At 50.8% G+C, this 14,687-nt stretch overlaps 1 protein-coding gene across 3 annotated transcripts in view; it reads right to left on the bottom strand.

Moving 5' to 3' along the window:
* Positions 1 to 14,687, bottom strand: part of MORC2 (MORC family CW-type zinc finger 2) — a 62,472-nt gene that overhangs the window by 26,242 nt on the left and 21,543 nt on the right. For 2 of the 3 annotated variants that reach the window (XM_043972160.1, XM_043972153.1), the window contains exons 1-2: positions 4,332 to 4,397; positions 2,829 to 2,919 (exon numbers count right to left, since the gene is read on the bottom strand). In XM_043972160.1, coding sequence (XP_043828095.1) covers positions 2,829 to 2,919; positions 4,332 to 4,371 — 131 coding nt within the window. In that variant the 5' untranslated portion in view covers positions 4,372 to 4,397. Of the gene's footprint in view, positions 1 to 2,828; positions 2,920 to 4,331; positions 4,401 to 12,167; positions 12,203 to 14,687 lie in introns of those variants that run through there. The other variant, XM_043972165.1, reaches the window with a different exon arrangement.

The raw sequence follows: 14,687 nt of genomic DNA, 5'->3' as shown, positions 1-14,687 counted from the left end.
AGCTAAGAAAAACTAGGCTCCCCAGATGTATTTATATACATAACTAGCCCTCAAATAGAAAACCCTGCAGAATATTTGGTTTATGTACAATAGTCCTAACTTGAGAGCATCCAGGGGTCCAAATGGCTGTGCTTCCCACCCCCACCCCCTCCCACTTTGGCTGATGGAGACTCGAGTGTACAGGTCACAAACTGGAGGCAGAGCTTGGCCCCCAAGCTCCTGTACACTCTCGGAACCAGCTCTAAAGCTCTGCAGATCTTTGCAGCTTCCTGGGGTCTAGGTGAACCCTCAACTGCAGATGTACAACCTTCCTGGAGGCCACCTAGGTACCAGGGTCTTCCCAGAGCCAGGCTGGGGGAGCCCAGCAGCTGGCCGTGCCTGGGCATTGGGTGACAAGCAAAGGGCAGGTCTTTATTAGGTGATTGAACAAAAGCGCTGTTACCTACACACCAACAGATCCCCAAACACTTCATGGCCCTTCCAGGGCGGGTGGGCAATGGGACAATCTGGGTGACATCCCGGTGGCTGCCAAGCCCCAGGCCTCCTCCTCCCTCCTTGCCCAAGGTGCTGGCAACACGCAAACTCTTGTCACTGATGTTGAGCTGAGCCTCCCCTTCTTAAGGTTTTTCTTGGCTAATTCCTGGGATTTGTCTTTCTTTTGCCCTAATTTGGCAATAATCCTTCCAGATCCCTGATCACAGCTGGAAGAGACCTTAATGATGATCTAGCTGAGCTTGTTCCCCCTTAATCTGCAAAGGGGGAAAGGGAGGCAGTGAAAGGGTCTAGCAGCCAAGGATGTGGGCTCCATTTAACCACCCTGCTGCAGGCAAGAGCTGGGCACAGAATCTGGCGTCTAACAGGTGGGGGGCAGATCCTCCGTGTTTTCCTTGTCTATAGGACTACAATACCCAACACTGTGTAAGTCCATGGAGCTGTGTAAGACCTGAGACAAAAGGGTAGAGACCGGGGAAGGTTTTCCATCAGAGGCGCCATCGGAGTTGTTGGCATAACAGGTGAAGACAAGGAGCCAGGATGTCCCCAGCAGAAGGAGCAGCTGCAGCAGAGGTCCAAGGCGCCAGCACCAGAATCCCGGATCCCAGCTCCACTCCCACCAGGAGGCTGCTCCCAGCCTTGGCCTGGCCCCCAGGGTCCCCTGAGGAACCAATGAGAATGGGCCTGCAAATGCCACCCATCCAGGACAATCAGCTTGCTCTCCAGCCTCTGCTCAAAGCCCCCTCCCCACCCCAGCACTATCTGGGGCCCTTCACCTTCCCCACCTTCTCCTTCCAGCCCTCTGAGATCCATTTCCCACCTCTGCACCTTTGAACCAACTACCCCCATGCCTGGAACTCCCTCCCTCCTGACCTCTTTTGTACAATCTCTTGCTTTCTCCGAGAAGCTCCTTCCTCACTCCCAACTGCTGGGTCCCCCCCCCACCCCCGTTTGTCAGAGCACGGACTCAAAGCTCCAACTGGGCACCCGGTCCAACCTCTCAGTTTGCAGATGAGGAACATGAGGCCCAAATGAGGCAGTGATTTGCCCGGAGTCACCCGACTTCTCAGTCTCCTGACAGCAAGCCAGGGCCCACCCATGCCACACGCTGCCTCTCCCTGCACACAGCTCCTCAGAGTGAGGACGGCCCCATTCCTGTAAATAGGAAGTACCTCTTCCCCAGGCTTCTGAATAAGGCCTAGAACAGCACAGTCTCCGCTGCCCAGCTTGGGCCCCTCTCCCTAAGACACGGTGGTGTCTGGAAGGGAGCACCACTGGCTCACCAACACTCAACCAATCCTGCTCCATCTCTGCTCTCCACTCTCTCCCCAAACCCGCAATCTAAATATTCCACAAGATGCCCCTCACCCTCTGCACGAGGGGCTCCGTCTCCCTGGGAGAGCACCTTAATTAGCCGGGAAGATGCTCAACTGTGGTGGCTAGGATCATCACGGCTTCCACTTCTCTGGGTCCACTCCCTGCCCCCAGCCTTGCTGGGCATTTAGCCCACCTGGCACCATTAGGCAAGACTCCTCCTCCAAAACAGAAACGCCCTGTCACCACTCCATGGCAGCCTGACCTGGGTCTCCATCTGTGTCAACGCTGGCTCCCCTAAATCATCTGCTTTGGGGCATTTCAGAAATAGGCTGCAACAGAACACCACGCCCCAAGCCCCCAACAAGGAAAGTCTGCAGGCAGCAGGGATGAGGGGGAGCATCCCATTACCGTTGGCCCCATCTCAGCACATCGAGAATCCACCCGGTCACCTCCCATTGATGTGGATCCACATAGATCAAGGGCCTGCGGGCCTTGCCTGATGAACTGCTGTGGACAAACCCCTCATTTCCCAGCACTCGGCCTTGAGGGGAGCCCCTCGGCACGCAGCATCACTAAGGGCCAGGCTGGTCCCCTGGCCAGGGCACGTCCCTTTCAAAGCTGGCAGGACTATCCAGCCTGCAGCCTTTAATCCTTTAGCAGAGCCGCCAAGGCCCCAGCCAACCTCCATGCCACAACAGGACCTGTGACTCTCCTCTGGTGCTAGTGATGAGGGGAAAAGGACAACTACCCATCTAGGGCCATGGTTCACCTTGGGAGAAGACACAGCCTCCCAACAAACACACCTTCAACAACTTTTAACTCCCAAGAACTTCATAGGACGCCCCTCCCTCCCCCAACCATCTTCCAAACAAAGACATCTGATCCTGTCTGAATTATCTGCCACTCCAAAGATGGTCAAAAAGAATCAATGCTAAAGTGTGGAATGTAGTATCTTGGTGAAGGATGAGTGGGAAGGAGACATGGAAATCCACAGCCTCGGGGGCTGTGCCAACACTTACGATTTCAAGCCATTGCCATACTGCCCAATCTGCGTGGACTCCGGGGTCCGCTTGGCTGACTTCCCAAACTGTATGACACTGGCGGCATCACCTGAAACATGAGACAACAAAGGAGTGGGAAGGGAGACCTGGGCCCCTGGAGTGCCAGAATCAGGATCCCAAAGTACCCTGACAGGCTCAAGCACTGGCCTGAATCAAAGATGAGGAAATCCAATAGGGTAAATGTCCAAAAGCCAACTTCGGAGCTCAAGATGTGGGGAGGAGCCACGGTCAGGGAGGCTTCTCTGAAAACAATGGAGACTTTCGTGGGCCTCAGGCTCAGGAGGAAGCAGAGGGCACTGAGAGCACCACTACATCAACCTGGGGGCCTGGGCTGCTTTCGGGGCCCAAGCAGATAAGCTGCAAAGTATCCAAAGATAGGCAATCGGAACAGTCACACCAGAGAAATGACCAAAGGGGATGTCTGGCCTAGGGAGGCCTTGGGGGTCACAGAGAGAACCACAGAGAGGCCTAAGGGGGATGAGCTGCCCCGGGAAGCCACGGGCCCCAGTCTCTGACAAAGGCTCATACATAAGCACTCATGGTGGGTGTCACCAAGAGGGTCAAGACCTGGGCTGTCTCAGGCGGCCTTCTCTATTGCTGAACCTCCCAGACCTTTCCACAGCCTGAGTCATAAAAGACCCACTTTTGACCTCCACGTCTGCTTACACGTGTGGCCCAGGCCCAGAGGAGCCGTGCTCTGAGCCTGTTTCCCGTCTGTAAGACAGACCTACTCCCTTCTCTCACAGGTTTGCTACAGAAACAGGAGGTGCTGCTCCCGCTGGAAGGAGGAAGCCCTGGCTCAGAGAGGTCGAGGGGTTGGCCCCAAGTCACACAGAGAACTGTGAGAGATGGAAGGGGGATGCTTGTTCCTGGGCTCCCAGTCCAGCGTTGGCCCTCCGTCCGACGTACTTCCTTGTCAGAGGATGGGATCTGAAGCTTGTGCAGGCACACGGTGGCAAACAGCACCACAAGATAGATTTATAATTGAATAAGTGACCCACTGCATAAATGTGGTGGGGTCTTTCCACACCAGCCCCCCAACACTAAGTGGCTGAGGGATACGAGCCCTCGAGTCTACAGAAAGCAGGTGCCACGGGCCCAGCCTCGGGGGCCGAAGGGCAGAACTCTCCAAATGCCGCGTCGAGGAAGCCGTTCAGAGAGCCCGGCTTCTGTCCAGGTGGGACCTCACGACCCTTTACGACAAAGGCTCTTAATCTGGGGCCCAAGTACTTGGATGGAAACAAAACACATCTTTATGTTCACTAACACTTGGCCTCCTCTGTAATCCTGTGTCCCCTAGTTTGTGCTCTGACAACTGTGATTCAGAGCAGGGGTCCTGTGCTGCTAGTAAAGGCTTGGTAACCACCGCTCTTCTCCCCAGGGGCCCTCAAATCCTGAATGAGCAGTGCTTTGTGAGGGGGTTACCCCATCCCCCACCACCCCTGCTCCCCAGTCACCTACTTGAATCCATTCCCGCGCCATCATCCAGAAAGCAGAGCATGAAGCCTCCCTGGAGATTCTCCCGGTGCTCTGTGAAGAAGCAGTAGGAGACAGTCAGTGGTCAGTAGGTGGTGGCATGCAGCAACAAAGCAGACCATTTTTCAGCCTGGGCAACACCTTAGTGGCATTTAACGACGCCACTAACATCTCAATCCAGACCTGGTTGTGTGACCTTGGTATCCCAGACACCTTCCACAGCAGCCACCTCTCCCCTCCTGGCCCCTTTCTACTCCTTTCCTGGGCCAGCTGCCCGATGCCAAGTCTACCCAAGGTGCCATCCTCCCCCACCCCCCCATCTCCCTACAGAGCAAAGGAAGCTAAGGGCAGCTGGGAGGATTGTGCTGAGCCAGCATTAATACCAGAGGGTGAGGGGGGAGTCTGACCACAGCCAACGTGCTCTTTACCCAATGTAAAGCATGTGGAGCCCAGGATGGGATCCAGGTCTCCAGGGAACAGCCCCATGCCTTCTTCAACAAACTGAGAGCAACTCTGCCATGCCCAAGAAGCTGGGCCCCAGCCACCAGAATAAGCCTGAGCACAACACTGGCCAGCCGGAAATGGACCGGAGCAGGCCCCATGACCTGGAGAAGCCAGTCGTCTCCAGAGCACACAAGCACCAATGCAGGCAGGGAAGCAATTGTTCATCAGACCCTAATGGGCAAAGAGAGTCATCAGTAGGAAGACAGTATGAGCCTGCCTGTTGCTGTGCCCAGAACTGCTGCTGACAGATGGTATGGCCAGCCAGGTCTGCAGGGCTTTCTACCATCCACCATTTATCCAGCCAGCCAGCCAGCCCTTCGTTTCCTTGTAATTCATTTCTCCCTCAAGTTTTGGTTTCTCCCACTTTGAACTTTTACTGTGTGTGGTTTTGTTTTGTTTTTTTCATTTAAAAGAATTGGGGGGGAGGAGGCAGGAATAAAAAGCTGGAGTAACTTCAGAGGGTACCTGGTCAAGGCCCCAGTCCACCCCCCAAGAGGAAGCTCAACCACATCCCCAACCAAGGGTCTGCAAGAAGGCCTCCTGTGATGGGAAGTCCCTTCAGCACCCCACCCCACCCCCACCCCCGGCTGCCCGAGTTCCATCCCCTTCCTGCCTCCACTCGACAAGCCTTCCCGTGTCTAGCCAACCATCCTCTGCCCTGGGTCAGGCTTTCCCTTTCCAGACTAAACACCCTGCGTTCCTTCCAGGCATTCCTGCTCGGACAGGGTTTCCAATTCCTACAATCTGGCCAAGTTCAAATGGCTCTGCCACCTCCAAGTCGGCTGTACCCCGGACAAGGGATACCCCTCATCTATCCATCAGCATGTATCTGCATGGGCATGGGCGTGCAGACCTCCGCCTAGAGAACTCTCCACCTGAACTCCCCATGAAGAACCTCACAATCTGGCAGGGAGCCCAGGCTATGCCGTGTCCTGCCCTTCCCTTGCTTCTTCCCCCAAGGCCACCATCCAAGACTGGGGGCCTCTGACTCTCTTCCTCAGCCCCTCAATACTGGATAGCTGGCCATTCATTGCATTCCATAGTCACACCTCAAGAATGTCTCAGGGCCAGTTACCAGAGGCCTTTGATTAAATGGTGAAGGTAAAATTACTTGAAACCTAGTCCAAGAGACTAGAAATCATGTCCATGCTCCCCAGGGATCCCATCAATAGAGCTCAGGAGCCCAGGAATGGCTTTGGAAAGGCTGGACGGAGGAGAGAGCAGAGAACCCTCGAGAAATCCAAAGCAGATGCAACACAGAGGAAGCAGGGCAGGAAAAAAGCCCCAAACTCCCTTCCAGAAGCAACATCCTGTCAAAGAAACAGCCTCCCCCCGCCCCAACCTTGGCCCCAAGTGGGCCACGGCTCACGATTTAGAGCTGCAGACTCTAGAGGTCACCAGCTTTATCCTATCTCAATGAGAGTGATTTTCTGAGCTACAAGTGCCTGCATCTCTGTCTGGCCGTGCCCACGTGGGCATGGGCTACTGGCTATGGGTGGGGCCAGGTGTCAGTGGATGGGACACTGTCCCAGTTTGGGGTCGGGACGGTCCCAGGGGACAGCCCAGCAGCAGGTCAGCCCCTCCACAAGGAGGAGAAGTCTTTGTGTGGATGGGGCAGAGAAGAGTTCCTGGACTAGCCCCAAACGAAAGTCCAACTGACATCACCTCAGAGGACTCGTTAATGGACTTTCCAGAGCAAAATGAGCTTCCTAGTCAGCAAGTTTACACTATTAAAAAAAAAAAGTGTAAGGTCCCTGAGGGCAGATGTCTTGCTTTAGTATTTGTATCTCCCTAGAGAGATGGGGTTTGCTGTGGATAAAGGTACTAGACCTGGGCACAGATGAACTCACTGCAAATCCAGCCTCAGTCACTTCCTGGCTCTGTGACTTTAGGCAAGCCTTTACTTAGTCTGCCTCAGTTTCTTCAACTGTAAAATGTGGCTAATAGCAGCATCTACCTCACAGGGTAGTTGTGAAGATCAAATCAGACCATGATTGTAAAGTGCTCAGCCCAGTGCCTGGCTAACAAGAGATGCTTAATAAATGCTTATTCCCTTCCCTTCTCTGAAATATAGGAAGTACATTCATTCATTCATTCACTGTACTATATAAAAATGCTCCCTGGGCCTCAGTTTCCCCCTCTGAATAAGGGGCTGACCTAGAACTGTGCTTACTTGAGGTCTGAGCTTTTTTTTTTTTTAATGGTTTCATAATGTCTATTTCAATATAACGGATTTACTTTGTAATTCTATGTATTTTATTTAAATCATCTTCAAACGTTCTGAGAAGCGGCCGTGGCAAAGGGGCAGTCCGAGCTCCTGGAGCACAGGACAGATCACCAGGCTTTCTCTTTGAGGCCTAGATGCTAGTTGGCCTATGGCCAACCTGCACCACAACTGGGTGGGATCCTTTAACCAGGCAGAAAGCCCCCTGAGGCAGGTCTTGTCCACCATTTGGCTGGGCAGGGACTCAAGGACCCGCGGAAGCACCTTTGGGACCAAGGTGCTCTGGCACCTGGAGTCCTTCAGAACCTGGACCCACATACTCTTTCCTGGTTTCTTCTGCACTACAGCCCAGCCATGTGGGCCCACCATTCCTAGCTTGTCTATGCTTGTCTCTAGTCTCCATGCTTTGGCACGGGCTGTGCCCCCATGCCTGGTTTCCTTTGAGACACAACTTAAATACCACGTCGGTATGGATACCAACGTATATGTGTGCATGCTGTTAGGCTGCGAGCTCCTTAGCGCAGACACTTCTTTCTTCTTCGTGTCCCTACTGCTTAGAGCACAGCGTGAAGCACAACACAGCTTTTAATAGATATTTGCAAATGGGAGCTTTAGGGGCTAGCCCAAGAACTGGAACCACACGGGTCTCATTTAATACAACCATGGGCTGGGCCCATTCGTCTATAAATGGGCACATCTGCTTTCAGGTCCAGGAGATTCCCATGTGGGCAACAAAGAGAGTAGGAAGGAAGCTAGCCCAAGGAGATAAGCTGGTCTGAGGGCCTTGTGGGGTTAAAGGTCTAGAACAGACTAGGGAAATGGCACGTAAGATGAAGACAACAGAATTCATGCTTCTGCTCTGTATGCTTCAACACCCCATCGCAAGCATGACCTGGACGACACACACACTCCCTTTACAGGCCTAGGTCCCACTGTAATCCTGTGCTGTTCCTCCCTACACTCTTCACCCAACAGGCTCACCAAGGCCTTCCTTCCTCTGAGTCTCTGGGGTCCATGTCCATGGAACAGGAGGGTCTCCGTTTGTAATCTCTACTTCTGTCACATAAGCAGCCTGCCTCCTCTTCTGGATGTTGTGCCGGCCATCCTTGTCAACACAGCACAGCCTGCTCTTACCCACCATAAGCCTCCCCAACACCGGTCTTACTCCGCTACAACTGCTGCCTTTGTCTGTTTACAGCTCTCCAGCATTGCCATGACAACAACTGGGGTGCAAAGTGAGGATCACACTATACCACCCACAATTCCCCAGGCTCAGTGCAACCCACTCTGGTCATCCTACTGCTTGTTAATCTGGACAAGAGATACTTTTCACACATTTAATTTTTCTCCCATGGATTGTTAAGACTAATTACTTTTTTTGGGGGGTGAGGCATTTGGGGTTAAGTGACTTGCCCAGGGTCACACAGCTAGTAAGTATCAAGTGTCTGAGGCTGGACCTGAACTCAGGTCCTCCTGAATCCAGGGCCGTGCTTTATCCACTGTGCCACCTAGCTGCCCTAGACTACTTCTGAAATAATTCTGGATCCCAGTGAGGCAGTGCTGAGGGCACTGATCTAACGAGGACACTGTCGCCCACAAACATAAGAATCAAAACAGGCTGTGTTGATTCTAGAGAGAAGCCCTCTTCTTCTTGGACCTGGTGCAAGGTAGCCTCCATGCAAAGGTCGACAGACATTTTTCTCTTTTTTCCTCAGTTGCGATTAATCACAGAAAATTGAACCGTTAACGGCAATTCCATTTATTAAGGAATCATGCCCCAACATAGGCCAAGATTCCTTGGTGGAACACTTTAAGGCTCTATCATGGCAAACATCTTTTTTAATTTAAGTTTAATTTTGGTCACCAACAATCACGTGGAGTAGGGTTGTTGCATTTTCTGCACATTTTGGTCATAAAAATAAAACTTCATGGTAAAGAAGTGTTAGTAAGAGCCTGCCTATTCCCTTACATTTTCATTAAGGATACCCTCAAAATGCTATTGAGATCATTACCCCCTGATTCCATAAAGAAAAGGATGCAGGCTGTGGTTACTGTCAGTGCCTTCTGCGTATGATCCAGATGTGATTTCTTCCAATCTTTTGGCTCCTTACCCAACTGAGCCACCCTGCAAAGTGACCTCCATGCCTCCCAGACTGATGGCTTCTACGTGTGCTTGGTCTGTTCCAGCTCCAATTCCCCATGACTATTTCTCCAAGGCCTGAGATGGCCTATCCCCCTAATCACATCAACACATCTGACCCGCCCATGAAAACTCCAATCTTGGGGTGATGGGACTCAGTTGGGTCTCACATCACCCTTTCTCTACCCCTGTTTCTGCTTCCACAGCATTTGACAGTTTGATAAAGCAACACTTCTTGGAATCTCCCTCAGTGTCTTATGAGCCTGTACAGTTGCTCCTTCCACCTCAAAACTTTCCCCACAGCAGTTTCAATATATCTCAGGTCAACATAAGAAACTAAATGGGAATTTGGGGGAGTTTTGTGAAAGCTGCAGATGACTTTCAAAGACCAGATGACACAGAGCCTATGACCAAATATTAACCCAAACTGTACACATTCCATAAAAGAAAAAAAAAATTCAGACTTCTTTGGTATGAAGGGAGGGCCAAAAATTTTAGGTGGATTTTCCAGATTGTAGGGACATCGTGCCCCTAAACCCCCTCGAGGTGGAAGGGGTAATTGTATGCTAAATCAATATTGCCTTTATGTGCTCTCTATTTCAGCTATGTCTATCATTTGCCAGCTTCTGGGTTCTTTTGTCCTCTTAATTGTCATTGTCAAGGTCAATATCTCTGCCTTTTTCTATTTCCCAATTTTCAGCATCAAGAGGACATTTGAATGGAAATGTCAATTAGGTTATTCACACCTACTCCTCATCCCAAGCTTTTCTTCTAAATTGACAGCATGACCTTTGTTTTGACATTCCACACACATGATCAATTCTAATCGACTTCTGCATTAGCACCTTGTCCATGTTCTATTCCATTGAAACACAGCCAATTTCATTTTTCCCCAGTGTTATTCAGCGCTCTCCATGTCTAGCATTAAAAGAAGGACCTCATGAAGGCTGTGTTAACACAAGAATCAAGAATTCTCCTAGAAGACAGATGATGGTGCATGCCCCCTTCCTCTTGGCAAAGGAACACAAGGTCACATGTACTACTGGGTACAATCACAAGAGCAGCTGCTCTGGTTGCACCTGAGCTCCAGTGGAATGTGGGGTCCAATAACCTGGCTGAATCCTGGCTCTGACGGTTATTGTCTGGGCCAACATGGACAAGTCAACCTCTCTTGGCTTTAGTGTCTCATTTGGCAAATGCGAACTCTGAAGTCCCTTCAAACTCAAAATCTATGATCTAATGGAAGAAAGGATTTGTTTCTGGGGATTGGAGGATGGGAAAAAAGAAAGAGGGCATAGTATGTGAAGAAATGACTCGTTTCAAACTGTTCTAAACCCTTAACTTTCCACTCCACCCTTTCTCTCCAAGAGTATCTCCCTTGTAACTTATGTTGGCCATGTGGAAAACACATGCCTCACTCAACACCTTGTGTAGGCCAAGTTATGAGAGCTGCTTCCTCCTTATCCTTCTGACATGTTCCCTGTTCAATGCTTCCATTAATCAAGTTCCAAGTTCTCTCAGAATTCTTCACATTAGCATGGTATAAATGGTTCTGGGTCTGCTCATTTGCTTCAGTAGGTACCAGTCTCCATCTTCCATCAGTGGCTCTGCTTGGGTTTTGCTCCCATCGAACAGCATGAACCCCATGCCCTTGCCCTAGGTACTCTCTGGTTCCTCTCCCCTTTTCCACTTCCTTTTGTATGCTGTCTTCCCCCAATAGATTGGAATCTCCTTGAGGGCAGAGACTGTCTTTGGAGCCGCTGTATCTCTAGAATTTAGCACAAGGCCTGTTTGGCATATAGGAGGTGCTTCATAAATGTTCATTGAATTACTGAATTCAATATCTATCCAGGCCCTATCAAGACCTGGTAACGTGGCACAAGTGAAAGGCCCTGACTTTGGTGTCACAGACTTGTCACAGACTCAGAGGTGAAAGGGACCACAGAGGGCATTTGGTGCAGCCCCCAGTGCCACCCCCAACTCCCACAAACAGGGAGCTAGACAACCTCTCCAGCCAAGGTTGCATGAAGACCTCCAGACTAACACATGATGTTTACTCTTTAGCCTGAAGTCTTCCTAGGTTTCTCTGAATCTGTCATATTTGTTCTTTATTATGACACAATAATATTCCATTACATTTATATCAATCAATAAGTGTTTATTAATTTCTTACTATGTACCAAGTACTGTGCTAGGCCCTGGGATACACAGGCAAAATCACAGTCCCTGGCCCTCAGGGAACTTACATTCTAAAGGGAGAGACTACCTAGAAATAACTGCATATACAAGCTATATGCCATGTGACTGGGAGGTAACCTCAAAGGGAAGGCACTCCAAGGAGGTAGGCAGGGGGCTGGGGGAGCCGTATCAGGCTCCTCTTTTGTTCTGGACATTGTGCTAAGTGCTGGGAATACAAATACAAGCAGAAACAAAGTCAGAGAGCTCATATCCCATCAAGGGAAGACAACACAGAAAAAGAAGCTGAGGGAAGCAGAAGCAGTAGCTGGCACAGGACAGTGGTAGAGAAAGTGCGCACTCAGGGCTAGCCTGGGCACCCTCACGGGATGCTCCTGGGAGAAACCATGCAATGGGGGGTGGGGAGGCAGAGTGTACTTCCCAATGAATGACTCCTGGGCTGAAGTGAGCTCCCAGAAAGAAAACCCAGTCTGGAGAAAGAATGCAGACCACAAAGGTCTCCAGCAGAAAGTAGGATGAAGGAAGCCCAGAAGGTGAAGAGGGTGCCCCTTTCCATCAAGGCCAGCTGAGGAGGTCAAGGGACTTGCCCACAGTCACACACAGAGTAAGTGGCAGGGCTCAGCTGGAACCCGAGCAGCCAGCCTTCAGACAGGCAATAGGAAGTCAAGCTAACTGCTCCTTTTCCTACCCTCTTCTTTTTTAGGCCTGGCAATGACGCCGAAGAAATGGGTCCTGGAAGACTGAAGGTCTGACTTACCTACATAAATATCTATTCTGGTGGCATCGGCATCTCTGAAAGGAAAAGAGAGAGAGTATCAGTACCTCAAGTAGGAGCACCAGGAAGCAGGCCCCCCTCAGCCCGGTTTTCAGTCTGTTCCATGGTTTCCACCCAGCTGACCTCCTGGACTCAGCATTCTACAACTCACACCTCCTCAAAGCATTTCCAGAGCAGGCGCTTAATAAATGTTGCTGACCCTGACTCTAGTGGGGGACTTCCAAAGAGCGATCTCTCTCTCTCTCTCTCTCTCTCTCTCTCTCTCTCTCTCACACACACACACACACACACACACACACACACACACACACACACACACACACACACAGCCAAAGTCTTACTCCTGACTCGCCTTTATATGTATGGGGTATCTGGGGCTGGTTGTGGGATGAGACAATGGGACACAGCAGAAACATTTGCAAAAGGATTAAGAAAAGCTTTCTCTACATATCACGCAATGATTCATCTAGGAGTCTTTTACATTTTTAGTTGTTTTTGTAAACTAGAAAGCATGACGTATTATCAGACCCACTGAGCTTGTCATCAAGAAGCTGGCCAGAGGAACAGAAGTCAGACCTAGAAGGGCCCTCAAGGGGAGGTTCCAAAGCCCAGGCCAAAGTGACTGGCCCCGAGGCAGGCAGCAGGTCCACCACACTTTTTCTCCCCACTCTGATGCTTTCCCCTGGCTTAGTGGAGAACTCTGTTGCCATGGTTCAATGGAAAAGCAGGCCAAATGGAGAGTGCACAGCACTCAGTATGGTCACAAGGGCTCATCTCATTTTCCTGATCCTGAAAAGCAGACGTCTCTCCAAGGATAGTTATCCACTTAACAGCCTTTCAAGCTGGAGCTTAGTCACAGATTTCAGTCACCAGGATCACGGTGGGATCCTGGCTCAAACTGGCCCTCTTTGTAGGATAAAATCCCATTTTAGAGCTGAGAGGACCAGACAGGTCAGTAACCTCCAACACCTCCAGCATACAGGGGAAGACTAAGAAATGGCTCATTAAGTCATCTCAGTTTTAAAAAAAAAAATCAGCTTCAGAAATCCAAGATGGAGGAAACATGGGGGGTAAGGGGGGAACTGATCCCACTCAGGTATTGGGTTGTTTTTTTAATGAACCAAAGTCCATGGTATGAGACAGCTCCCATCACAGGGAACAATGACGGAAACGTATGGAGCAAGGCAAGCTTCAGTGTGGCCACCTCTGCAGCCTTCAGCTTGGGGCGTTTGTAACAGGATGCAGAGGGACCTGCAGACCACATCCTAGGAGGGAGGCCTCCCTTAAGAAGAGCTTTCAGGATGCCCGGATCACTAGGTCCAAATACCTGGCTCACTGAGAATCATCTCAATAGCACAAGTCACGTGCAGGCAGAGAGCGCCCGCTTGTTACTGCGGATGAGTTGGCTCAGAACCAACCCCATAGAGAATGGCTCTGTGAGGTGCTGAGCACCTTCCATCTGGCCCAAAGGCCCAGGCTGGATAACCATATGCTGGGCCCAGCATATGGGATGGGAGGCTGGACCAATTCTCCAAGGTCCTTTTCAACTCTCATTATCATAAGATCATGGCTGGAAAATACCTCAGATACCATCTAGTCTAGTCAACAAACACTCATTGAGCACCTACTATGTGCCAGGCATTGTGCTAAGCACTGGAAACAAAGAAAGGTACAAGAGTCTCTACCCTTGAGGAGCTCACAGTCCAATGGAAGGAGACACATGTGGCTGCTCTCCTTCATACCTGCAGAGAACCAAGATGGCCTCACTAGGTCAGGGCCAAGGTACCATGTGTCCCACTGAAGCTGGTAAGACCAATATGAGCTCGGGAAGCTGGACCACAGGTTGGACCCAAACAGACCATATAAGACAACATGCAAACAACTATGAGCCGACCAGCCATAGAGAGCATATATAGGAACTACTCAACAGAGGCAAGGCACTAGAATTAAGAGGGGCTGGGAAAAGCTTCCTGGACGAGGGACTTGAAGGGAGCCAGGAAAGACAGGAAGTGATGAGGAGGGAGTTTTTCAGGCATAGGGGACAGTCAGTAGAAATCACTAGAGGTGACAGATGAGTGTCTTTACTCAGGAATAACCAGGAGGCCAGCGTCACTGGACCAAGAGCGCATGGAGGGGAGGTGGAGGGCTATAAGAAAACCAGAAGGGGAAGAAGCGCTAATGAAGGATTGTGAATGTCAACAGGACTTTATATTCAGTCTTGGAGGGATAGAGAGCCACTGATGGTGAGGAGGGGTGGGGGAGTGACATGGGCAGACCTGCACTTTAGGAAAATCACTTGAGAGGCTGAATGGAGGATGAGCTGGAGTGGGGAGGGACTTAAGGCAGGCTCAGTCACCAGCAGGCAATTGCAATAGTCCAGGTGAGGAAATGAGGGTCTGCACCAGGGTGAGGGCAGTATCAGGAAAAAGGGGTGTATGTGAGAGACGTTACAAAGGTAAAATGGCAGGTTTTGACAACAGATTGGATGTGGGAAGTGAGAAA

Source organism: Dromiciops gliroides, chromosome 1, assembly GCF_019393635.1.
Source record: "Dromiciops gliroides isolate mDroGli1 chromosome 1, mDroGli1.pri, whole genome shotgun sequence".
NCBI classification, from domain to species: domain Eukaryota; kingdom Metazoa; phylum Chordata; class Mammalia; order Microbiotheria; family Microbiotheriidae; genus Dromiciops; species Dromiciops gliroides.
The sequence above is the reverse complement of the archived record's forward strand: the minus strand, read 5'-3'. Positions and strand labels throughout refer to the sequence as shown.